Below are 26,557 nucleotides of genomic sequence, written 5' to 3'. Positions count from 1 at the left end.
GTGCAAAGCTGTGCAGAGATTTGTTTGTGTTACAAAGAAAAATACACACTCTCACTGCCACAACATGCCGATACACATCCAAATCGGGGCAAAATGGCGGCCACGTCCACTCCCACACACCTCTGATTGGCTGCACACACCTCTGACAGCAGGTCGGCTGTTCGATGAGCCAGAAACTCACGTTGAACAGCAACAGCTTTGCGAAGGGGGGGGGCACACCAGCTGCAGACTTCAGAATTGTACCGAGATAGCCGAAAAAACCATGACAAAAGCAGTCAACGATATTCCGGGAAAACTGAGGGGGGGTGAACCCAAGATCACTGTGGGAGGAGCTATGTGTCACATGTCCCGGTAGGGATGAACTTCGATATTTTTCTGGAATAAATGCCTGGTGCAGACAACGCAATGGCCACTGTTTGATAATGGCATATTGGACCTCTTGCTTTTCCTAATAACCGTCCTACTTCAAACATTGATACATTTGAGCCCCGTGTTTGCATTGTTCCACATGTAGTTAATTACACCTGACTCTTTGCTTAGCAATGCGGACTGCGTTAACAAGGTTTGTGTGCCATTATTCTTCAAATGCCATTAGGGAGGCTGCCTTTTATAGATTTCATTTTTATTACATGCACCGCTAATGAAGGCATAATGCGATTATGATGGACCGAGTCCAAGGGAAATTGTTGTCAATTGGGTTTGGCACGAAATAATAAATTGCCTTTGGATTGAGTGGTAGGTTTGGGGAATAAAAGAAGGGACCTTTTAAAGCATCAGAATAAGGTCCGATTATAAGTGGAACAAGGAAATGAGATTTAACAGGAGCAAATCAATTTGTGGTATAAACTAATATAATCGCAATATACAAGCCGGGACTCAAAAAAAAGGAAATATCTGCAATGTTTTATATTGAACTTTGCAGAGAAAATTCGTTAAACAAATTAGCTGTTTCCTCCCCTGGAATTCTTTTAAATTTCATTTGTGTGTGCGTGTTTGTTGCCAGTGAGCAATAATTTTATAATCAACAAAAAGCAAACATTGAACCAGTTTGCTAAGTGGGAAGATGGAGCGGGCGATCACCCCATAAGCACCTGTTCCAAGACAGAGAGTTGGTGGGCCTGAAATAAGCACTTTGAAATCTAGGCAAGGACTCCACAAACAGGGCATCGTGGTAAAAAAATATGCCTTGACTATACCGCTTCAGAGTGCAGGTGAGCAAAACATAAGTTTTATGGCTTCTAACATTTTTTAAAAGGAAAAAAAAAGGGTCTTTCCTACCCAGAGAAAATGAGATTATTTATTTATTTATTTACAATATTTATATACTGCTCCCCATTCAGAATTTCAGAGCAATGGACAAAATAAAACAGAATAAAATCCACATTAAAAGTACATTTTTAAAAGAAACAAATGGCAAAGAGACTGAAACAACTGGGCATGTTTAGCCCGGAGAAGGGAAGATGGAGGGGAGACATGATAGCACTCTTCAAAGACTTGAAAGGTTGTCACACAGAGCAGGGCCAGGATCTCTTCTCGATCCTCCCAGAGTGCAGGACACGGAATAACGGGCTCAAGTTACAGGAAGCCGGATTTCAGCTGGACATCAGGAAAAACTTCCTGACTGTTAGAGCAGTACAACAATGGAACCAGTTGCCTGGTGAGGTTGTGGGCTCTCCCACACTAGAGGCCTTCAAGAGGCAGCTGGACAACCATATAACAGGGATGCTTTAGGGTGGATTCCTGCATTGAGTGGGGGTTGGACTTATAGTCCCCTTCCAACTCTATGATTCTATGGTTCTATTAAGATAAACCGCAGCTGGACATTGACAGGGAATTCCATAGGCGAGAGGGCACCACACTGATATGAAGAGGGAAACGTTCATTTCTTAGCCTTTCTCCTTGAATCATAGGGATTTGGGTGTGTGCATGTGTCGTTTTCAAAATAGAGGGGGAATTTCTCCATGGGAGAGCATCGAAGTGTCCCATTCGTAGCCTGTAGTGGTGCAGTTCAGAGACCGGTCGTCCCATGTGATCCGCCCTGCCGTTTCTGGAGACAAAGCCTGGTGCTGGGGGCCGTCGCTGCTGCCGAGCTCTTGCCGACCTCAGCACTTTCTCATACATGCACACCCCAAGGCCCCCGCAGCCGCTCCAACTGGTTATGGGATTTTCGCTCTCCGCTAATGCTGATGACTCTCACTTTCCCTACTGTGGCAGTAATAGCTGCTAATCAACTTGTAATGCAGTAATCACAACTGCAGGCAATGAGAGTGCGAACTATGGGAAATAAATAAATAAATGAAGAGGTGGCATAAATCAAGAGCGCGCCCGCCAGCCGTTCATTTCGCTCCCACCCCCACCCCACCCCCCCGCTCACTTCCCAGCTTGGCAACTCTGACATTCCTCTGGCTGGGTGACAAAGCTGGAGGAGTGGGGGAGCTGCCAGCGGAGTCAGTTCCTTCTTCAACACACAGAAACACACACACGCACGCACGCACACACACGCACATGAAGCGGAGAAAGATAACAAAGGAAAAGGCCAAATGCTCCTGAGCCGATCGTAACCAAAGAGGGAACGTTGAACATCGCCTAAACGCAGAGCAGGAAAGGGAGAGCCACAGAATTCAAGATCTCTGCGTCAAGTTCAATAACAGCCCTGTGCAGGCATTCAGGCTGCTCCCACAAGGGCTAGAAGGGTAGTGGGTGGGTGGGTGTGAGGGGGGCACACAAGCCTAACATTGCCACCTCTGCCCACTCGGCCCCTGGCCCAACGTGCCAGGAGTTCCGAAGGGGGCTTCGACTCAGTCAGATTCACTTGGGTGGGAATAGAAGCTTCTGTGTGGCTGGGAACCGAGGCCGAATCTACGCCAAGCCTATGCACTATGAAAGCGGTATGAAAGTGGTACACAAAAGGCAGGAGCCACACCAAGCAGGGTGGAGTGGTATGAAAGCGGTCTGTGGTCTGTGTCAATGGGCCAAAACAGTTGTCAGTGCACTTCAATGCCGCTGTAAAGCAGTCGTGTGGCTCCTGCCTCTTATAGACTGCTTTCATAGTGTGATATCCTACTTGGGGCTTGGCTAGACCTACCTTAAAATCCGGGCGTGTGGAGGGGCGAGCCCGCACTGCAGCTAGCGCAGGCTGTCGCTCTAATCCACACATCAGCCGCGACAGGCTAAAGGAAATCCCCGCCGTGTCCGCCATTTTTTATTTTTAAAGGGCCGGGTGCGCAGGAGCGCACAAGCGCCAAAGGTAAGTTGTTGTTGTTGTTTTTAAAAAGGTTTCCCCGCTCCTCCTGCTCCTGATCTCCCCCTGCCCCCAATCTCCCCCTGCCCCGATCTCTCCCCCCCCACCGGCTGCGATCTCTCTCCCCCGCCCCGATCTCCCCCCTGGCTGCAATCTCTCCTGCCCTGCCCCCGATCTCTCCCCCTGCCCCGATGGCAACATGGGGGGCAGTAAGCCACGTAGCTGGGAAAAGCCACGGAACAGGCTAGACCTTCCGCGGTCCCGGGCTCAGCCTGGGACTGCAGAAATACCGGGCCAAAAGTGGAGCCCGTTAACCAGGGGCAAGGGAGGGTTGATTCCTGCCTGACCCCAGGATCCCCTGTGCATCATCTGGACACACAGGGGCGAGCCCAGGTATCAGCCCGGGCTAAACCCTGGTCTAGCAAAGCCCTTGGTGTAGATTAGGTGAGGGAGTTCAGGGATGTTGGTGTGTGTGTGCGCGTGTGTGTTGTGTGTTGTGTGTGTGTTGTGTGGTGTTTCACTATGAAAAAAGCCTGAAACTGGTTTAAAATCAGCATAACTCCATAGCCCTTGCATCGAGCTTTCTGACTGTTTGCAGGCGTGTGTCAGGATCTATGCTGTATTGAGTGCTTGCAGGACCCAGGTCTATGCTGTACAGAGTGCTTGCAGGACCCAGGTCTATGCTGTACAGAGTGCTTGCAGGACCCAGGTCTATGCTGTACAGAGTGCTTGCAGGACCCAGGTCTTCGGTCAGGACCTGTCCTGCTGGGGTATTTGCAAGCCTCAGGCCCCTGACTGACTACACACAGGGGGTGTGATTGGAGTCCAGCTGAGTGGGGCCAGGGTAAGAGCTATTTAAGCACTGCACTTCTCTCTCAACCCTTGCCACAGCAACACTGTTCCTGTGCTGTTTGGCTCTGCTTCCCGCGAACCTCTGCGCCCGTTCCTGATCGTGTTGGTTCCTGACTTCTGGACTGCCTTTGGACTTTGCTTTGCCTCTGCCACGCCTTGTTGGTTCCTGACCCTCGGACTGCCTCTGGACTATGCTGTGGTTCTGCCTCTGTCTCGGCAGGTGGTGCTGGACCCTCGTGCCGGTTCTGGGATGTTGCTCCAGCTCAGCCCAGACTTGGGTTCAACTGTGCCTCTGAACTCTTGCATGCTACAGGAGGGGGCCTCTGGCTCTGGCCCTGGCACACACTAGTGACGGCCAATAAAGCTGAACCCTTCCTGATCCTGCTTCAGTGTGGCGTTCTCTTCTGCCTCACTCCCCTGGGTCCTGGCGGTCCAGCCTAGCTCCCTGCTGCCCACGCCCTGGATGTAACAGCATGCTGCCTGGGTACACCTCTAGCATATGTGCCGTTTTCATACAAATAGCCTCAAAAAACAGGGGAAGGGGAGAGGATGCAAATCAATCCCTCCTGCCCACCCACCCCCCAAAAAAGTATGGGAAAACTCCCCTCCCACATGAACTGGAAGGTGTCTTAGGTAGAGACCCAGCCAGGCCATCTATCGTTTCCAGAACAATGGTCCACAAAGCATATTGGGTGGGGTGGGAGGGTGGGGGGTGGAATGAGCTCTTTGGGATGGCCTCAAAATATCAAGGTTGCCTTTGCATGGAAACTCCTGTGCCAATTCACCTGAAATTTGGCAGGCTCAATCTCTTCAGAAGGAGTAACTATCACAGCAAATGTCATCCAATTCTGCCCAGAAATAACAATATTGAAATCAGTTCCTTTAAGTATACACACACGAGTATTCTTGCGCGTATTTTTCCAAATGTACACATCAATTGTGCACATCTCTGAAATGTATGCATTCCCATTGATTAAAGCATGCTTGTGCACACTTTTCTAATCTATGGATGATTTCAAACGCATTTGGGCTAGGATCCAAAAATCACATTGCTAGCTTAAAATGCACAGATTTTGCCCACATTTTGCCATCTCTCCTCTCTGATCTCACACTATTGCCCCGCTCGTGCTCTTCGTTCCTCTGATGCCATGTTTCTCGCCTGCCCAAGGGTCTCTACTTCCCTTGCTCGGCTTCGTCCATTTTCTTCTGCTGCCCCTTACGCCTGGAACGCTCTTCCAGAACATCTGAGATCCACAAGTTCAATCGCAGCTTTTAAAGCTCAGCTAAAAACTTTTCTTTTTCCTAAAGCTTTTAAAACCTGATGTTGTTTGGACTCTATACTGTTAGTTTTACCCTACCCTGTGCCTGTTTACCCTACCCAGTGCCTGTTTGCATTCTCTTCCCCTCCTTATTGCTTTACTATGATTTTATTAGAATGTAAGCCTATGCGGCAGGGTCTTGCTATGTACTGTTTTACTCTGTACAGCACCATGCACATTGATGGTGCTATATAAATAAATAAATAAATAAATAAATAAATAAATAAATAAAATAATAATAATAATAATTACATTTGACCTTGGCCATAGCTAGACCTAAGGTTTATCCCTGGATCGTCCAGGGGTCAAACCTGTTCTCATCTAGGTGACACACAGGGGATCCAGTGTTCAGGCAGGGGCGAACCTGGGATGATCTGTGTTTGGTCTGGCAGGTGCAAATTGGGTAAATCCAGATCAAACTGAGCTGATATATATATATATATATATATATATATATATATTCATACGTTGCTAATAAAAACAACAACCTTCCTACTTATTTTATGACATTTGGCAGTTGCAACTTCCAAATCTCAGCTTGGATTCAGTTGCTGAGTTTATTTTATTTATTTATTCATTACATTTTTATACTGCCCATTAGCCAAGGTTCTCTGAGCAGTGCAGAATTAAAATGACAAAACACAACAAATATCCAAATAAATTTAAAAGTTAAAAAGCGCAATATAAAAGCAGCTAAGTTAAAGCCCAGGGAAAGCCTGTGTGGAAAGGTATGTTTTCAGGAGGCGTTTGAAGGATATTACATTTTCCACCTCCAGAACCGCACGAGGGAGGGTTTCCCAGAGAGAAGGTTCTTCACGGCGACATTCTGCTTGTTTCGGAATGGCCAACAAGACCTCCTCTGAAGATCGTAGCTGCCGTCTGGGTGTATATAAGGGAAGGCGGTCTGCTAGGTATGCTGGTCCCAAGCTATTTAGGGCTTTGTCGGATAACAACATGACCTTCTTCGTGGCTCGGTAGCTAACAGGCAGCCAGTGTAGTTCTTTTAACACAGGCGTTAGATGAGCAGAGCTGGGTGTCCCCGTGAGCACCCGTGCTGCTGCGTTCTGCACTAGCTGCACCTTCCGAACCACACACATGGGTAGAGCCCCACGTAGAGCGTGTTACAGTAGCCTAATCGTGAGGTTGAAGTACGTGGCCTCCAAATTGGTCCGGCCATTTCCAGAAGCACCAAATTGGGGTCGAACTGGAATATGGGTGTCAGTTCATACTCCTGCTACGAACCTAATCATGCAACACAGCCTGATTGAAGCTGACTGGTAATCTAAAGGACCTCTGCTCAAAAACACAGCTCCGCTTTTCCCCTGGATCCCAAATGGGTTTGGGCCATTAACCATTAGTCACATTGAACACTTTGGTAAATTACTCGAATTTCTGTTTTGCAGCATCATGGATCATGACACCAGGGAAGATGCTGATAATTCCATCCATTAAGTGGTCCATTAGTTGTCATGGAAACAATCCTCCACCCATCCCAAAAGTACGCAGGCATGAATCCAGTCTTGGTGCCTCCATTAAACAAACTCCAGGGGAGACCACTGTGGTGTCCTTACAGAAGGGCCTTTCATTCACAGCCCTTCATTCTTTCCACAGCCTGGGCAACTCCCAGCAATGCAAAATGAGGTGTGTGTGTGTGTGTGTCTGTGGGCTCATCTACACCAAGCGGGATATTCCACTGTGAAAGTGGTATGAAAGCAGCATATAAGAGGCAGGAGCCACACGACTGCTTTATTGAAGTGCACTGACAACTGCTGGGGGCCATTGACACGTCTACACCAGGCAGGATATAACACGTTGAAAGCGGTTTGAAAAGAGAATATGGAATGTGTCCTGGGCCCCAACAGTTGTCAGTTCACTTTAATACTGCTATAAAGCAGTCGTGTGGCTCCTGCCTATTATATACCGCTTTCATACCGCTTTCATAGTGTTATATTCTGCTTGGTGTAGATGTGTCAATGGGCCCCAACAGTTGTCTGTGCACTTCAGTACCGCTATAAAGCAGTAGTGTAGATCCTGCCTTTTATATACCGCTTTCATAGTGGAATATCCTGCTTGGTGTAGGTGAGCCCAGAGTGTCTCTGTGTGTGCATGCTTGTGTGTGTTCACGGTTGTAAATCACTTGAGAATAAACTTGTCTGGTACTTGAAAGAGAAATAAAATCTAAACAATTCTGCTTTTATAAAGTCAAAATAAAAGCACAGTAGTTGTTATTGTTTTCTTTAACACCCCCTCCCTGTCAGATGGGGCTCCTGCGTCTAACAGGCAGAAATTCAACACACTGTCACCTAGGGTGACCATATGGAAAGGAGGACAGGGCTCCTGTATCTTTAACAGTTGCATAGAAAAGGGAATTTCGGCAGGTGTCATTTGTATATATGGGGAACCTGGTGAAATTCCCTCTTCATTGCAGCAGTTAAAGCTGCAGGAACTATACTAGAGTGACCAGATTTAAAAGAGGGCAGGGCACCTGCAGCTTTAACTGTGGTGATGAAGAGGAAATTTCACCAGGTTCTTCATATATACAAATGACACCTGACACCTGCTGAAATTCCCTTTTCAATACAAGTGTTAAAGATACAGGAGCCCTGTCCTCCTTTCCATAGGGTCACCCTACTGTCACCCCCATAACTGCACCTGTATGTAACAGATAGCCAAACCTGTTGAATTTCTGCTTGCCATGCAGTTGCTAGAAATGCAGGAAATGTGGGGTGGCGTGGGTGGGTAAAAAGAGCTGACAACCCTTTTAAGGAGTGTGTCCAGGGTATCCTAATTGACTTTGGAAGCATAATCAAACGGGGGCCACAAACGTAGGCTGGGCCTAATAGCCAAACCATTTTGGCAGATAGTCCCAGGACATGGCCTGAAGGCACCTGATGCAGCCAACGTGTTGAGCCTAAGCTGGCTTGACACTGGCCAGAGCCTGGGTGGGAGATGGCCCAAGAACCTCATGACTTCCATGACGGAGGACAGGCGGAATACAAACGTAAATAAATGGACTGTGAAATTGCTAGAAAGGAGGACCGCAGCCTGCCATCTGTCACACCCACCCAGGCTGGCACGGTAGACTCTTTCCTTACCCACTTCTGAATCCTCTACTGCACACTGGAAGGCCCGAGGGCTGGGGGTCAGGAGGACGCAACCCCATGCCCACGGCGTTGGAATGTCTACCGGTGGCACGGCAGTCTCCAAGTGCTATCTCGACAGCTCCCACGTAGCCATGGGGGCAGCCGTACAATTCCCAAGGAATGGGCTGCATTTCCTGGACTATTTGTGTGCATGTTTTCAACCCGTGCAGCAGGCACCACATTTTCTAGCTGGTGTCAACCTATAAAGCCTTTCCAAGCGACAGATCCAGAAGGCGTGCCTCTTCCAATTCATTGCTATCCAACTCCCACAATCGTTATGCTGTGCCGAGGGGCAGGCATGCAGGGGCACTCAGGAGGGGGGCTTTCCAGCTACAGGATGGCCTCCCCAGAGAGACCTGCCTGGTGCTGACATTGGCCTTTGCTAGACCTGGTGGAAAATCCGGGGGAGAGGAGGGGAGACCTCAGGTTATGAATAACGCGAGATCTCACCCTTATTCACACGCGAGCCGCGAAGAGTTCTGGAGGAGAGCTGTCACGGCCGCCATTCTTTTTTACTTTTAAAGTGGCGGCAGCAGCGCAGGAGCCAGGAATGGTAAGTAGGTGTTGTTGGTTTTTTTTTTAAAAAAAAACTCCTTCCCCCCATCCGCGAACTCCCCCCTGGCCCCGTTCTCCTTCCCCCGCCCATCTGCCATGTCCGATGCCCCCCTGCCTGATCGCCCCCCCGCCTGCCATGCCCACCCGATCAGCCGCCCCCATGCTTGCCCGCCTGCCATGCCCTCCGACCCGCCATGTCCGATCGCCTGCCCGCCTGCCATGTCCGATGCCCCCTCCGCCCCCGTTGGCGATCTCCCCACCCTGATTCCTCCCTTCCCCCCATCTCTCCTGGCGGGTCCGCTCTCCCCCCCCGGCCCCCATCTCTCTCCCCCCTCCCCACAATCCCTCCGGCCTGATGGACACAGCGCTCCTACTTGCGAGTAAGCCGCGTAGCTGGGAAAAGCCGTGGAACGGGCTAGACCTTCTGCACAGGTCACAACCAGTGCCGGTTATCCCGGTTAAGGGAGGGTTTAGCCCGGGCTGACCCCGGGATCCCCTGACCCCGGGATCATCAGGATGCACAGGGGTGAGCCCAGGTATCATCCCGGTCTAAACCCTTGTCTAGCAAGGGCCGTTGTTATTCTTTTCAGCACCAGGCAAAGATCTTTTTATCATCTCAGGCCTTTCAACCCTCTGTACATTTCTGCTGCTACATTGTGTTTTAAAGATCAACTTGTGCTTATTTTAAACAAAAAAACCCACACAAATTGTTAACACCATGTTTTGTATCGTTTTTAAAGATTGTTCCTTTTAAAAACATCCAGATGGGAACAAGACAGAATGAACGAACGGCACATGAGAAACGGACATGGCCTGCTCAGAATTTATACATGGAGTTCTCCCATTTGATGCATAAACTTTGCAGGACAGGCAAAGGCTGGTGAATAACTTGTCCAAGGCCTTTGTGGGCCGAGTGCGGAATCTGAGGCCTTAGCTAGTCTTACCTGTTAGCCTGCGGTGGAGGAGGGAAGATCTCGCGTTGTGTTTAAGGCGAGATCTCTCCTCTGTTTACATGCGATGCATGACGAGCTCAGAAAGGGTTAGGGTTAGGGTTCTATGAGCCTCGTGTGGCGCAGAGTGGTAAAGCAGCAGTTACTGCATCCAAAACTCTCCCCACGGCCTGAGTTCGATCCCAGCGGAAGCTGGTTTCAGGCAGCCGGCTCGGGTTGACTCAGCCTTCCAGCCTCCCGAGGTCGGTAAAATGAGTACCCAGCTAGCTGGGGGAAAGGTAATAATGGCCGGGGAAGGCAACGGCAAACCACCCCGCTATAAGGCCTGCCAAGAAAATGTCGGCAAAAGCTGGCGTCCCTCCAAGAGTCAGTAATGACTCCGTGCTTGCACAAGAGGATCATTTCCTTCCTTCTATGATTGTAATAAATCTATCTATCTATCTACATATATTCTCATAACCCTTACAATAGCCCTGTAAGGTAGAAGGTGGTATTATTACACCCATATTGCAGGGAAACGAGGTGAGTCCAAGGTCTAATCTACACCGAGCAGGATATTGCACTATGAAAGCGGCATGAAAGCGGTATATAAAAGGCAGGAGCCACACCAAGCAGGATGTAGCGGTATGAAAGCAGTGTATGGTACATGTCAATGGGCCCCAACCATTGCCAATGTACTTCAATCCCACTATAAAGCAGTAGTGTGGCTCCTGCCTCTTATATACTGCTTTCATAGTGGAACATCCTGCTTGGTATAGCTGAGCCCCAGGAGGAAGGTTTGGCTAAGGCCAGTGGGTTCATGGCAGAGAGGAGAGCCAAGCCAGAGACCTTCATGCTTTGAAGCTCAGCTTCCTTTATTTCTCTCCTGCACCAGCCGGCTTCCCCCATCAGAAGCTCTTTTAAAAAGCTATTCATCTCCAGAAAAGTTAGTATTTCCTGAGAATTGTAATGGGGGAGAGAGAGAGAAGTAAAGAGGCAGAGATGTTCAAAGTGTGAGCAGGAGCGGGAGAGAAATCCATAAACTGGTAAAACGAACTGAAATCAATTTTCCTTCCAGGGTCCAAGATGAGAAAATAGAGATTTGAGGGGAGAAAAACACAGCACGCTGGAGACACGATAGACTTGTTTTGCCAAAGAGTTGATATAGGGGCCTATCTAGTCTCCTTGCCTGCTTAAGGAAGTCCTTTCCGACACCACATGAAATACTTCCTGCCCCCACATTGACTCGTTCGGTTTCTCTAAAACCGTTTGGAAAGCAAAGGGCTGCCAACGCTTGAGGTTTCCTACACGAAACACGTGGACCAATGCGTGGATCTGAGTGGCTCTCTAACGGATTTTGCACCTCCCAAAAGTTGCAGTGCAGGTCTCGGTGGTTTAAATGCAGCCAAACGTGCATTTGGGGGTGGGTGGGAGAAGATATATTTAACTTTGCACTTTGAGAGAAAACGTGTTTTAAAAACCCACAGATTTAGGCGGAAACGGAATGGAACAGAATCAGAGCCCTAATCTACACCAACAGCCCTTTCGCAATGGAGGAGGGTTAATTGCATCTGTGATTGTCGCTCCCAGGGCACACGCGAGGGATGTTTCCCACAAGTAAAGGAGAGCTGTTGCGGCAGGACGTGCGCCCCGTGACGGCGCTGGGTGGGACAGATGGGTACGGGGCAGGGATATATATATTTTTAATACCTCCTCGGAGATGTGCAGCAGCACAGACACAAAGCAATGCAGGAGGGGGGAAAGGTACTACGTTGAAGATGCGCTCCTGTGCATCAATATGCTTGTGGTACAAAAAAATTGCACATGTTCAGCACAAGAACACGGCAATAACCATAGAATCATAGAATAGTAGCGTTAGAAAGGGGCCTCTAAGGCCATCTTAAAGCATTCCTAACAGATGGTTGTCCAACTGCCTCTTGAAGGCCTCTAGGGTGGGAGAGCCCATGACCTCCCTAGGGAACTGGTTCCATTGTCGTACTGCTCTAACAGTCAGGAAGTTTTTCCTGATGTCCAGCTGGAATCTGGCTTCCTGTAACTTGAGCCCATTATTCTGTGTCCTGCACTCTGGGAGGATCGAGAAGAGATCCCGGCCCTCCCCTGTGGGACAACCTTTTAAGTATTTGAAGAGTGCTCTCATGTCTCCCCTCCATCTTCTCTTCTCCAGGCTAAACCCCCTGCTCAATGCAGGAATCCACCCTAAAGCATGCCTGACAGATGGCTGTCCAGCTGCCTCTTGAATGCCTCTAGTGTGGGAGAACCCACAATCTCCTTCGGCCATTGGTTCCATTGTCGTACTGTTCTAACAGTCAGGAACTTTTTCCTGATGTCCAGCCAGAATCTGTCTTCCTTTAACTTGAGCCCATTATTCTGTGTCCTGCACTCTGGGAGGATCGAGAAGAGATCCCAGCCCTCCTCTGTGTGACAACCTTTCAAGTACTGTATTTTCCGGCGTATAAGACGACTGGGCGTATAAGACGACCCCCAACTTTTGAGAAGATTTTCCTGGGTTAAAAAGTAGTCTTATACGCCAGAAAACACAGTAGTTGAAGAGTGCTATCATGTCTCCCCTCAGTCTTCTCTTCTCTAGCCTAAACATGCCCCGTTCTTTCAGTCTCTCCTCATAGGGCTTTGTTTCTAGACCCCTATGTTGGGGACAGCAATGAGGACAACGGCAGGTGGGTCATAACAGCCTTGTCTCCCTCACATATCTGTGATTGTCTGGGGAACTAGAAGGCCCAAATAGGGCTAAAGAGAAGAAGGGGTGAGAGGGTTTATCCCATTCCGTTCGTTTGCTGTTTCTCTGGTTTGCTCAGTCCTATGTTCCATTCCAGGACAGGGGTGTTAGAGAAATCCATTTGGGGGGGGGGGTAGAATTAGACAGCTTTCCCCAGGCTGACGCCCTACCCCCTGGACTCCATTTCAGCACCCACTGTGGTAACCGACTCAATCTGCAGCTAGTCAGGCCAGTTCACAGATTTTCTGAGAATTTTGCACATTATGTGAAGTTTCTGCAATTTGAGCAAATTTCTGGGGGAGTTGTGCAAATTCCAGCTGGAATTTGTGAGAATCTACTGAGACCTTCCGCAAAATGTTGAAAAATAATTTCCTGGAGTTCAGGGAACAGCCCCCAGCTCTACTCACAGCCACAAAGCCAGTCCTACACGCCTCAGAACTCCAAAAAGAGCCAACAAAGAACTGGATTTCTCAGCGATAGGCATCCTTGTTCCAGGATTCCAATGCTACGCACGCTTTCTTCAGAGTAAGTCCTATTAAACTCAGGGAGCCTTCTTTCTGAGACATAGGCCACAGCTAGACCTAAGGTTTATCCTGGAATCATCCAGGGTTCGCCCCTGCCTGAGCACTGGATCCCCTGTGTGTCACCTAGATGAACAGGTTTGACCCCTGGACGATCCAGAGATAAACCTTAGGTCTAGCTATGGCCAAGGTTTCCCCAAACTGCTGCCCTCCAGATGTTTTTGGACTGAAATCCCTTCTGCCCTAGCCGGCGTACCCAATGATTAGGGATGATGGGAACTGCAGTCCAGAACATGTGGTGGGGAAAAGCTGTTCTGAAGCCAATATATCCAAGGTTGAGTTCTCATCAATTTGTTGTCCCTCAGCACTTCCTCAGCTGTGAGAAATAGACAGGGAAGTCAGTAGGCGTCAATCAGTAGTAAAACCCAGGGCTTACAAAGCTTCACTTCAGAATAATCTACTCGAAACACCTAATCTCTGACATCCACACGCACCCTACCACCACCTCCACACCCAGAAGGAGAACACTGTTTGAACGCTTTCAGGGGGGCCTTGCTTGAAACCCTGGGGTGCCTCTGCCCACCAGAGTAGACGACATTCCACGCAGTCAGGGGTGCAGGACCTGAGACCCACCATCCCAGTCCAGCCCCCTGGAGTTCCCCAGAAGACCACACCCCCTTCCCATGGCGACACCCCTTCCCCTTGACCACCATTGTTGGGTGGATTTCCTGGCTTTTGTGCCATTCTGAAAGTTGGAGTTGCCTCTCCTAAGACTTTGTTCCTGGCAGAAAGAGCTTTGAGATAAAGTGTGCAGGTAGTTTTGGTATTCCAGGTCCCACACCACTGTTCCCTTCGGCACTGCCCACCATGGGGACGTATGAGAAATTCAATTCTGTATTATTATCAAGATTTACCCAGTTCACGCCTGCCAGACTGAACATGGACTCAGAAGCGACCTGCAGTCGAAGCCCATGCGATAAAGAGATTGCAATGCGATTTGCAGGCAAAAATAATAATAAGAAAAATGCTTTCAACATATGAAAAATGCCCATGTAAAAAGCGCACACAAATACACATTCATCAATGGGAGAAGAGTGCGTACATTTCAAAGACGGACACAATGGATACGTACGTTTGGAAAAACGCAGACCAAAAAATATTGACAGATTTTCACGCGAAAAGAAAAAGGCAAAGTTTACAAGTCGGAGTGAACGAGACAGGATTCAGAGAAATTTGGTGAGCTCAGGATTTGCTGGGGCGCACATCGCTACCCACCACTGCAATGCACCCACCCACCCACCCACCCACACAAGAACTTCTCCGAAATTGAATCTGTCTGAAGGAGCCATTAGATGTGCCCGTGATCTGACTCGCATCATATTGGAGATATGAAAAACCTGCCCTTTTACTTCCATAGGGGGCAGATCTACACCAAACAGGATATAACACTTTGAAAACAGTTTGAAAACGGTATATGGAGCAGGTCCTTGGCCAGAACAGTTGTCACTGCTGTTATAAACTGTTATAAAGCAGTAGTGTAGATCCTGCCAGGGTTTTCCGTTATTCCTGGCCCAACGGTCCAGGATAGTCAGATATACTTGCTTTTATGAACAACAGCCATGTATCGTATGTGCCTTTGGATAATGCTTGACACTTCCGAAGTATAGCTGCTTCTCATGGCTATTGATGAGATGAAGACTCAGGTGCACATCCCCAACGATCAACACAGAAGATGCCAAACAGGCAAATTCAACCAAGGCTTTTCTTCATCCAGTCAGCCAGGTAAAGATGACTCCAGCCCTGAGAAATTGCTACCAAATGTGCGAATAAACTCCAATTCAGGAGGCCTCTACAATTCTGGAATCTATTTCCCCAGCTTGAATACATTTGTGCCAAACCCAAAAATAAATAAAAATAAACATTATGTTGTGTACGCATCCTCAGTACCACGCCACATTGTGCAAGACGTCCAATTTCATTTATGTGTGAGCGTATAAAACAAAAAAAATCCCATTCCCTCTTGCCCAATCAGAAAGGGATCAAATGTGAGCCTGCTGCTGTCATTGGTTTTAGGTCCAGCTGGCAACAACCAGCTCCGAAATGATTTGAAGCTGATTCCAACATTCCAGGTCCTCCTGCGACTCCACCACTTCACAATCCATGGGCATGTCTACACCACGCCTTATCCCGGGGATCGTCCCAGGATCATCCCTGTGCGTGCACATGATGCACAGGGGATCCTGGGGGCAGGGAAGGACGATCCCTCCATTTCCCCGGGATAACCGGGATGGCTTTTAGCCTGATTTTTCCTGAGGTCTGTGGGCGGCCAGCCCGGTTTCATCCCGGCTCCTCACGAGTAAATGCGGGTAACCCACTGAGCTCTTCAGGTGCTCTGTGCCCATTGGGGATGGTGTGGTGGCCACACCGTTCTCCTGGGATGTCATGCGGCCGTCTGGACACCCAGAGAGGATCGTGGAAGCCTATAAGTCCACGATCCTTCCCCTACTGGATGGGGCTGCACTCTCCCTAAAGGATCGGGTCCGTAGTTTGGGGGTGCTCTTCGATCCAGAACTGTCACTTGAGGCACAGCTGAACTCAGTGGCAAAGAGCACCTTTTATCAGCTTAGGGTGATATACCAACTGCGCCCTTATCTGGACAGAGATTGCCTAGCTACAGTTATCCATGCTCTGATAACCTCTCGTTTGGATTACTGCAATGCGTTATACGTGGGGCGGCCTTTGAAAACGGTCCGGAAGCTTCAACTGGTACAAAACAGGGCAGCACAGTTACTAACAGGGACTGGCCGGTGAGACCACATCATGTCAGTCCTTTCCCAGCTTCATTGGCTGCCAGTCCAGGTCCGGGCCCGATTCAAAGTGCTGATATTGACATTTAAAGCCCTAAACGGCTTGGGGCCAGGCTATCTGAAGGAATGCCTCCTCCCATATGTACCTGTCCAGACCCTAAGGTCATCCTCAGGGGTGCTTCTCCGCAAGCCCCTGTCAAAGGAAGTGAGGCAGGGGGCTACCAGGAGCAGGGCCTTCTCTGCTGTGGCACCCCGGCTATGGAATGAGCTCCCTAAGGAGGTTCGCTTGGCACCTACATTATATGCTTTCAGACGCCAGGTGAAGACCTTTTTATTCTCCCAGCATTTTAACAGTCTTTAAATAAATGTTAACTTGGTGTTTTAAATTTGTAATTTTGCATTGCTGCTGTTTTTATCTGGTTGAGCGTTTACATTGTATTTTATATTATGGTTTTATACTGTTGTTTTATACTTTGAATGTTTTTAATTTTTGTGAACGCCCAGAGAGCTCCGGCTATTGGGCGGTATAGAAATGTAATAAATAAATAAATAAATAATAAATACACCCTTGTGGTGTAGACATGCCCCGTGTGGGTGGGTGGGTGGGTGGTGATGGTGATGGTCACCAACCTGGAGAGCTTTAAAAGTGGATTAGACCAATTCATGGCAGCTGAGGCTATCTAAGGCTACTAGTTATGAAGTCACCTCCAGGACTGGAGTCAGCATGCCTCTGAATACCTGTTGCTGGGGACACAGGTGGGTAGGTGTGGTGCACTCATGTTGGGTTGTGGCTTCTCAGAGGCCTCTTCTTTGGCCAATGTGGGAAATCGGATACTGGACGAGAGAAGTTGTTGGTCTGATCCATCAGTGGCCTTTTAATGTCGTTTATGTTATTATGTCCCAGTTAGATACGGGCAAATCTGTTTATTTCACTTTTTCATGCATTTCTTAAAAAGGGGGGGGGGGAGAAGAAGAAAAAAGAAAACTCAAGCGCTTTCTCTCCCAAATGTGGAGAACTTCATGAATTCTGGTATATGAAAAGCGAACGGAAACCAAAAAAGTGAACTAAAACAAAATTCCCATCCACCTGCACCAGCCAAATTCAACCGCTCTTCCAAGCATGGAGAGGGGTGTGGTGGACCTGCCTGCCAGGTACCTGTTAAGGCTGAGGACACACAAATGCGGCTGAATACGCAGGGATTCAAGCCCAGACGCTTAAGAGCAAATCACCGGGGACTGGACAAATCCATGGACGATCACGCTGTCTCCGAGTCCTGATAGCGATGTGCTACCCCCAGCGTCAGAGGCAGTGAACCTATGTTCACCAATGCTGCGGAACATTGGGGTGGGGGGGGGACCCTGCTGATGCACCCGAGTCCTGCTCGTGGGTCCCTGGTCGACAGCTGGTTGGCCCCTGTGTGAACAGAATGCTGGACTGGATGGACTTTGGCCTGATCCAGCATCAGGGCTCTTTTTATGTTCCGATGTGCTTCGAACGCTCAAACGTTCGGACCAGTCGCTGTAGGAATCTGGGCACTTGGCTAGAGAAGCGTTTGGTCATGTTTATGTTCTTCAGGAGATAACTAGGTTGAAAACCTTCTTCCTGACAGGGCAGCATTCCTCTCGTGAGGTGCGCTTCACGTAACCAAGCCGGCAGTCCAGACCCCTCTACTTCATCCTAAATTGCACACTTCAAGGTAGACTGTGCCATGTTCCCGTCTCCCCAAAAGTTTGAATCCACTCAAGACCACTACATCCCTCAACTTCTCTTTACAGCTGTGTTAATGTACATGATCATCGATACGCTGAAATTATTAATCGGGTGCACATGGGCAGCGTCACATGTGAAGGCAACCGCTGCCGGAGGCCATGATGGGCTCTTGGGTGTTCTTCTGGAGTCTCTCTCAAACCGTGCATCAGCTTTCCCTACCCTGGGGCTCTTTAGATGTTTTAGACTACAACTCCCAACAACCCTGACCATTGGCCATGATATCTGGGGCTGATGGGAATTGTAGTTCAAAACATCTAGAGGGCATCAGGGTGGCTGATGCACAGTTCGAGAGAGACTCCAGAAGAACACCCATGCTCATCATAACCTCAGGCAGCGGTTGCCTGCCATAGAACAACGCCCAAGTTCTAATGTTGGCAGCAAGGAGAGGGATGAGGAGGTCATTGGGGGAAGAAGGTCCGGGCGTGGACCACATGCATCACAGCAGGAGGCTCACCTGTGGCCGAGGGTGGCCTGTAACCAAGCACGTCAGCTCCAGCGTCTCCCCTTCGCGGATGGTGTACACTCGCTCTGAGTATCTCTCCTCCTCAATGTTGCAGGCCAGGCCAGAATGGATGATCCTCACTGTGGGTGGGGCTGTAAAACCAACCAGAAGGAAAACTCATCAGCAAAGGATGCAAGCAAGGGAGCGTGAGTACGCGCATTCACACACACACACACACACACACACACACCCCAACACCCCAACACGCAGCAGTGATAGTTGTCTCTCTTCATTGACATGGGTTCTTTTGGTTGTGCGATACAGATGGACGCCCCAAGGGAAACCACTCTGCTACTAGGGCATCTGGGGAGCAGCCGGCACAACCACAATCCATACATCAAGACAGGGATCAGCAAGCAAAAATAACTGTTGTAAACTGCCCAGAGAGCTTCGGCTGTGGGGAGGTATATAAATGTAATAAATAAAATAAATAAATAAATAAATATTATTTATTTATTTAAGGATTTTTATTATTAATAAAAATAAATAAATAGATTCCCCCCCCCAAATCCTGCCAATACATGATCAGCTTTCTCCGTGGTAGGGATGGGGGCATGTATGGACCGCCAGATGTCTTTAGCCTGCCACTCCCATCTTCCCTCACCATTGGCAATGCTAGGGAGAATGAGCTAGGGAGAATGAGCAGTAAAAAACAACAACATCTGAAGGGCCACATGTTCCCCATCAACGTTCTGTGGAATCACACGGGCTAAAAACCCAACAATATTTCGTCACGGACACTGGAGATTCGCAGAATTCTGTGACGGGTATCACTTTCGGGTCAGAGGTCTTCAAGAATGCCGGCTCATCCATCCCGCTTGCCTATTTCCAGTGGATGCTGGTGAGCCTCGTCTGGGCGGCTCACCGGCAGACTCCGCTGGTCAGGCATCTCACGCTGTGTTTCTCCACCTCTTAGCCAATGGGCAAGACCAAGGCCTCTGGCAGTCCAAGCCATACATTCTCCCCACTCTTGGATAACAAGGGATCAAGGAGACCATCTTGTCCACTCACTGAGTCCATGCAGCATCTCCACTGCAGGGACACTGCATGTCCACAGACACTCCCTGCTCAAGCTAAGCGCCGCCACTTTATGAGCCTGAGGTGAGGGACAAACACCACCTTTCTACAAACTATGTGGAGGAAGGGGTTAAACAGGAATGGTTTCAGGAACAGAATAACGTGCTGCGAATTATATCTGCTGATGATGAATTAATATCAGAACGGGTGTTATATGTATATAACTGCAGATGATAAATGCCAAAGAGACACGTGGGATTTTTGTGGTAGTAAAAGAAACTGAATACAAATTTATTTCAATGTTCACAAACTTTGTTTCATAATAAAACTTTTCGGACCCTTGTTAAAGCCTCTCATCCAATCCTTTCTCTCTTCTCATACACGCTTTCCTTTCTCTGACACCTTCACTCTTGAACTTTCTTTATTATCAGGATTGTTTAATTTACACCAACTGACTATCTGCACCCTACACTCAAAAGACAGCCCTTTTTACCCTGATCCTCTAATTCTCACCTCGAACCAAAGTTCTTTAAAAACACCCCCCACCCCACCATCACCCCAGTCATTCCCTTATATATCCTCCTCCCGCCTCCTAAGATATTCAGTCTCCCCCCACTCAGGTCAACATTCTAAACACAATAGACTTACAAAACTTAGACATACATTAGGAAACTGACTTGTGGGGTGTAATGCCACAGATGCAGCGACAGCATCCCTGAGAGATGGCCGTCCAGCTTCTGCTTAAATATCTCCCGCAACAGAGAACCCACCTTCTCCTGAGACGAGCATCCCATAACTGAACAGTCCTCACTCTTGGGGTGTTTCTCCTACTGTTTAGCTGAAATGGGCTCCCCTGTAACGTCCACATGTTGGTTCTAGTCCTGCCCTCTGGAGCAACAGAGAACATTTCTGCTCCATCTCCTGCATGGCGGACTACCAAATATTTGAACAACACTCTCATGTCTCCCCTTAATCTTCCCTTTTCCCAGGCGAAATATGCCCTGCCTCTCTTTCAACCGTTCCTGGGAGGACTTGGTTTCCAGGGCCCTCAACATCCTGGTTGCTCTTCTCTGGGCAGGCTGCAGCTTGTCAATGTCCTTCTTAAAATGAGGTACCCAGAACTGGATGCACAACTCCAAATGCAGCCTGACCAATGCAGACTAGAGTGGGACAATTGCTTCCCGTGAGCTGGACTCTGCGCTTCCGTGAATGCAGCCCAAGATGGCATCCTCCTTCTTAGCTGCCGCAAAAAGGAAACAAAACACTGAATTACGGTCTCTGGCCTTTGCTGCTCTGTGGTCACGGAAAGCTACCTGCCTGCTGGGGGAGGGGCGTTGTGCAAAATGGGTGGATAGGAGTGTCCTGGGAAAGGAAGTGGCTGGCTGGAACCCAGAGCATAAGCCAGACGCACTCCACACTGTTCATCATCATCATCATCACATCATCATCATCATCATCATCATCATCATCATCCCCCTTGAAGGGAACACTGACAGAATGGCCAAGAATCAACATAAGAACATAAGAACCTAAGAAGAGCCCTGATGCTGGATCAGACCAAGGGTCCATCTAGTCCAGCACTCTGTTCACACAGGGGCCAACCAGCCGTCGGCCAGGGACCCACAAGGCAGGACATGGTGCAACAACACCCTCCCGCCCATGTTCCCCAGCAACTGGTGCACACAGGCTTACTGCCTCGAATACTGGAGATAGCACACAGCCATCAGGATTTGAATCCAAGACCATCAGCATAAATATCCAAACTATCAACCTTAGCTTAAGCTGATCAAAGAATCCCAGGCCGACCAGCCATTGAGGGCATGTTCAGTGTCACCCGTCCAATGGAAACTCCGTAAAGTCTCCCCCGAAGAAGTGAAAGTCCCCATCCCCTGCTATAAGGGAGAGCACTTCCACACACATCTATAGGCTTGTCTCCTCCATTGAACTGAATGGGGAAGCCCTTGCAGGTGGGGGAAACTCCATGTGTGCAACAGTTGTTCCCTCGCCTGCAAGGAATGAGCGGATGAGAGCACATCCATCGTAGTTTTTATTAATCTCCAAGAACCCCCTGAAGGAAACTTTTACTTTTTAATTTTAACTCAAGATATTTTGGTCTTAATTTACAAAACTCAACTTTTCATTATTGTTCCTTTTTTATTGCACATACTGCCTGAAATGTATTATCGTGCTCGTTACGCAAGCAAAGCACTTTAATGAGGACAATAAAATTAAGCAGTTGCCACAACGGGACCAATCCCATTTTCTCTCTACGCAACTAATATTGAAAAACCCATTGCTGTCCATGGGACAGGCTGCCTGATTACCTCTTGTGGATGCTTAGACTACAGATCCAATCAGCACTAAATAAAATAAGAGGCCTCCATATGTCTTAACTTCACTAGATAGTTCAACTTACAATCTTTCGGGGGGGAGGGGGGAAACTTTGACAAAGCAACGTTAACAGATACTCCGTAGGATTTATATTCGATTTTCAGCCACGGTTTGACCGATATGAGTATCACACATGCTACAGAAAGGAAGTACTTTCAGGGCCTAAATACCTTCCACCTATCTTTCTTCTTCTTCTTCTTCTTCTTCTTCTTCTTCTTCTTCTTCTTCTTCTTCTTCTTCTTCTTCTTCGTCTTCTTCTTCTTCTTCTTCTTCTTCTTCTTCTTTAATTATCAGAACTGGCAAGCTGTAAAACCATGGCAGGGTTTCAGCTCCTGGTTCGCCATTATACATGACTAGTCTGTGTGCCATTTTTAAAGGCATAGCTTAGGAGGGCTGGGAAATCATAGAATCACAGAATAGCAGAGTTGGAAGGGGCCTACAAGGCCATCGAGTCCAACCCCCTGCTCAATGCAGGAATCCACCCTAAAGCATCCCTGACAGATGGTTGTCCAGCTGCCTCTTGAAGGCCTCTAGTGTGGGAGAGCCCACAACCTCCCTAGGTAACTGGTTCCATTGTCGTACTGCTCTAACAGTCAGGAAGTTTTTCTTGATGTCCAGCCGGAATCTGGCTTCCTTTAACTTGAGCCCGTTATTCCGTGTCCTGCACTCTGGGAGGATCGAGAAGAGATCCTGGCCCTCCTCTGTGTGGAAACCTTTCAAGTATTTGAAGAGTGCTCTCATGTCTCCCCTCAATCTTCTCTTCTCCAGGCTAAACAGGCCCAGTTCTTTCAGTCTCTCTTCATAGGGCTTTGTTTCCAGACCCCTGATCATCCTGGTTGCCCTCCTCTGAACACGCTCCAGCTTATCTGCGTCCTTCTTGAATTGTGGAGCCCAGAACTGGACACAATACTCAAGATGAGGCCTAACCAGGGCCGAATAGAGAGGAACCAGTACCTCACGTGATTTGGAAGCTATACTTCTATTAACGCAGCCCAAAATAGCATTGGCCTTTCTTGCAGCCATATCGCACTGTTGGCTCCTATTCAGCTTGTGATCTACAAGAATTCCAAGATCCTTCTCGTTTGTAGTATTGCTGAGCCAAGTATCCCCCATCTATGATCTATGGGTGTCCCAAGCATCCAGTCAGAGGCACAGATCAAATTCTTGCCATACAGCTGTGTCCTCAACCTCAGACTCACTCTGATCCTGTGAGCAGGGGGTTGGACTCAATGGCCTTGTAGGCCCCTTCCAACTCTACCGTTCTATGATTCTATGATTCTATAAGCTGCTACCACCATCCATAAGAATGTAAGAAGAGCCATACTGGATCAGAGCAAAGTAGGGTTGTATGGCTCTTTACATTTTATTTTATTATTTATTTATTATTATTGCATTTATATCCCGTCTTTTTCCTCCATGGAACCCAAGGTGGTGTACATAATCCTCCTCCATTCCATTTTTATCCTCACAACAACAACCCTGTGAGGTAGGTTGGGCCGAGAGTCTGTGAGTGGCCCGAAGTCACCCAAAGGGTTTCCATGGCCGAGTCGGGACTGGAACCCGGATCTCCTGACTCCCAGTCCGACACCTTTAGCCACTATACCACACTGGCACTCACATTTTGACTTTTCTCAGTTTTGTTTTGTTTTCATTTTTACAGTCTTTGATCATTTCATCTCAAACTTTGAGAGTTTCCTCAATCTTAACTTTGGTTCATCCCAAATGTTATCGTCTTTTTTAAAAAAAAGCTTGCATGAAAATTCGTTATCATGTTTGTATGCATTTCTCCTAATGCATTACATTTTTGCACACATTTTGCCTGACACACACGTTCCTCAAGCAAATTTCCTGATATAATACACTTTTGTGTGCATCTTTTAACTGGAGTACTGCCCTCACAAAATTGGTAAAACTGCAAATTTCAAAAGATAACTGAGTTTTGGTTCGCATACTGGTTCAAAAGTGCAAAATCAGGTAAATATACATTAAAACTGGAACTGGACAAACTTCTCACCCATCCATGGACCGAAGTCCAGCATTCTCTTCCTGCAATGACCAGCCAGAAGGCTATGGGAAATTGCCCCTGCCCCAGCCCCGAAATGTCTCTGGGGACATGGGGTAGGTAGAGGCTGCAGTGATGGCTTCAGGCACTTCCATAGAACCACAGAACCATAGAATAGCAGAGTTGGAAGGGGCCTACAAGGCCATCGAGTCCAACCCCCTGCTCAGTGCAGGAATCCACCCTAAAGCATCCCTGACAGATGGCTGTCCAGCTCCCTCTTGAAGGCCTCTAGTGTAGAGGCAGAGTATCTTTTCCACAAGGGACTTGACTGCAACTGGGCAGCCCACCATCTTCAGCAGGACAATGGCCCTCTGCACGTTTCTCAGGCCAAGGGAGGAACTGTGCTCCACCAGAGACAGAGATCACTCAAATCTGTTCCTACACACACACACACACACACACACACAGAGGAGAGAGAGAGAGAGAGAGAGAGAGAGAGAGAGAGAGAGAGAGAGAGAGAGAGAGAGAGAGAGAGAGAGAGACTTGCCCCAGCCACAGCACAGCTTGCAAGGGAGAAGTGGGGACACTTCGTGGAAACTCCCTAGGAACCCTGGGTGTGCAGATCTGAAAAATGCAAGTTTGTTGAGCTGCTCCTAATTCCGCCTCAAAGCTCATTCTGATGCGTTGTGTCCAGACCGAATTGCGAGGTTGTTCTCTTCTTCTTTCCCATTTCATACTAAAATTATTCACGCAGTTTTGTGCTCATTTTTCCAAATGTATGCACCAATTGTGTATATTATGAACACATTTTGCTTGTTCCCAAAATTGCACCACAAACTCGGAAATGTGCGAACGTTGACCACAGCATGCGTTCATGTCCACATTCGGTTCTGGGTAAACTAAGTTCTCATGCATCCCTGGTTGAACCCTTGCCAACCCTTGGGGCATTTGGGGGCATTTGCTAGGAATCAGCCCGCCTGCACATTAAGATCAGCCAGCGAGGCCCTTGGCATTTGCCCACCAATGAGAACAGTCAGGTGGGTGACGTCACACGAGTGGGCCTTCTCTGTGGTGGCCCCGTACCTCTGGAAAACGTTGCCATGGCGCCCCCTCATGCTCCAACATTGCAGGCTTTACAGTATGAAGGCCTTGAAAATGTATTATTTTACTCTGGCCTTCTCCTGAAAGGATTGCTTTTGTTGGTGGTTTCATTGCTGCTTTTACTTCTTACGGTTTGTATTGCGTTTATATTGTTCTTAATATTATACCAGTTTTATGTGCTCTATTGCTGGATGCTGCCTTGGGAGGGCTTCTGCTCTGAAAGGCAGTCCAGACATATTTTAAAAGAATAAATAAGCCTCAGTCCTCTTCCAGAGCAAGCAGGCGGAGGCTCATCTCATGCATCTGTAGAAAGACCCCTGACGCTGAAGAGCAGCTACCAGAGCAGAACATCAGAACATCAGAAGAGCCCTGGGGCTGGATCAGGCCGAAGGTCCATCTCGTCCAGAACTCTGTTCACACAGGGGCCAGGCAGCCGTCAACATAACACTACTCCCAACAGCTGGCTAAGAAGGCATAAGACATGATGCCTGGCTAAGAAGGCATAAGGCATGAGCCCACAACCTAGGGAGGTTGTGGGCTCTCCCACACTAGAGGCCTTCAAGAGGCAGCTGGATAACCAACTGTCAGGGATGCTTTACGGTGGATTCCTGCATTGAGCAGGGGGTTGGACTCGATGCTTTTAAAGGCGCCTTCCAACTCTACTATTCTATGATTCTATGAAATACTTGAAAGGCTGTCGCACAGAGGAGGGCCAGGATCTCTTCTCGATCCTCCCAGAGTGCAGGACACGGAATAACGGGCTCAAGTTACAGGAAGCCAGATTCCGGCTGGACATTGGGAAAAACCTCCTGAGTGTTAGAGCAGTACGACAATGGAATCAGTTGCCTGGTGAGGTTGTGGGCTCTCCCACACTCGAGGCCTTCAAGAGGCAGCTGGACAACCATCTGTCAGGGATGCTTTAGGGTGGATTCCTGCATTGAGCAAGGGGTGGAATCGATGGCCTTGTAGGCCCCTTCCAACTCTGCTATTCTATGATTCTATGATTCTATGAGGTAGACATCAAACTTTTAAATTAATAAAATAGCTTTTAAAAGAAGGCTTCTACCTTTGCTTTATTTTGTATTAGGCTTGTCACCTGAACAAAAGAGTGCAATTTGAGTTGCATATTGCTGTTTCATCACTTCTGAATGCCGATCAAAAAAAAGTCCTGGGCCCCTTTCTGCCACCTGTCAGGGCTTTCAACAAATTGACTTCCAAGTAGCTCTTCTTTGAATAATTATAATGCATGTCTCCAATAGATTAATTCCCATAATATTTGCACCACATCTTGGAAATGAGTTCCCTGCTGCACTTGGCATGTAGTGTGCAAGGCACAGAGCAGAGCTTTCCAAACTTTTCATGTTGGTGACACACTTTTTAGACCTGCATCATTTCGCGACACAGTAATTCAGTTTTACTAGCAAACCGGAGGTTGAACTAACCCCTTATAACACATACATAAATTGTGATAACGAAATGTATGGGGACACAATGTATCTCGTGAAAACCTTTCATTTATATTTTAAAACTATATGATTTGTAAGATAGTAACATACATTTCCAAGACTTTAATTGAACCAATTTTGTCGAGCTGTGATCGAGCAGCGGTTGAGACGGTGTTCTATCAAAAACCTGGACCCATGGAATTTCT

General features: G+C 48.1%; 1 protein-coding gene across 1 annotated transcript in view; it reads right to left on the bottom strand.

The window, feature by feature from the left end:
* Positions 1 to 26,557, bottom strand: part of MDGA2 (MAM domain containing glycosylphosphatidylinositol anchor 2) — a 511,487-nt gene that overhangs the window by 297,443 nt on the left and 187,487 nt on the right. Inside the window, exon 2 of the mRNA XM_063118281.1 lies at positions 18,348 to 18,487. Within this exon, the coding sequence (XP_062974351.1) occupies positions 18,348 to 18,487 (140 nt within the window). The remainder of the gene's footprint in view (positions 1 to 18,347; positions 18,488 to 26,557) is intronic.

This window comes from Elgaria multicarinata, chromosome 2 (genome assembly GCF_023053635.1).
Source record: "Elgaria multicarinata webbii isolate HBS135686 ecotype San Diego chromosome 2, rElgMul1.1.pri, whole genome shotgun sequence".
NCBI lineage: Eukaryota > Metazoa > Chordata > Lepidosauria > Squamata > Anguidae > Elgaria > Elgaria multicarinata.
Note: the sequence above shows the minus strand (reverse complement) of the source record. Positions and strands in the feature narration are given on the sequence as shown.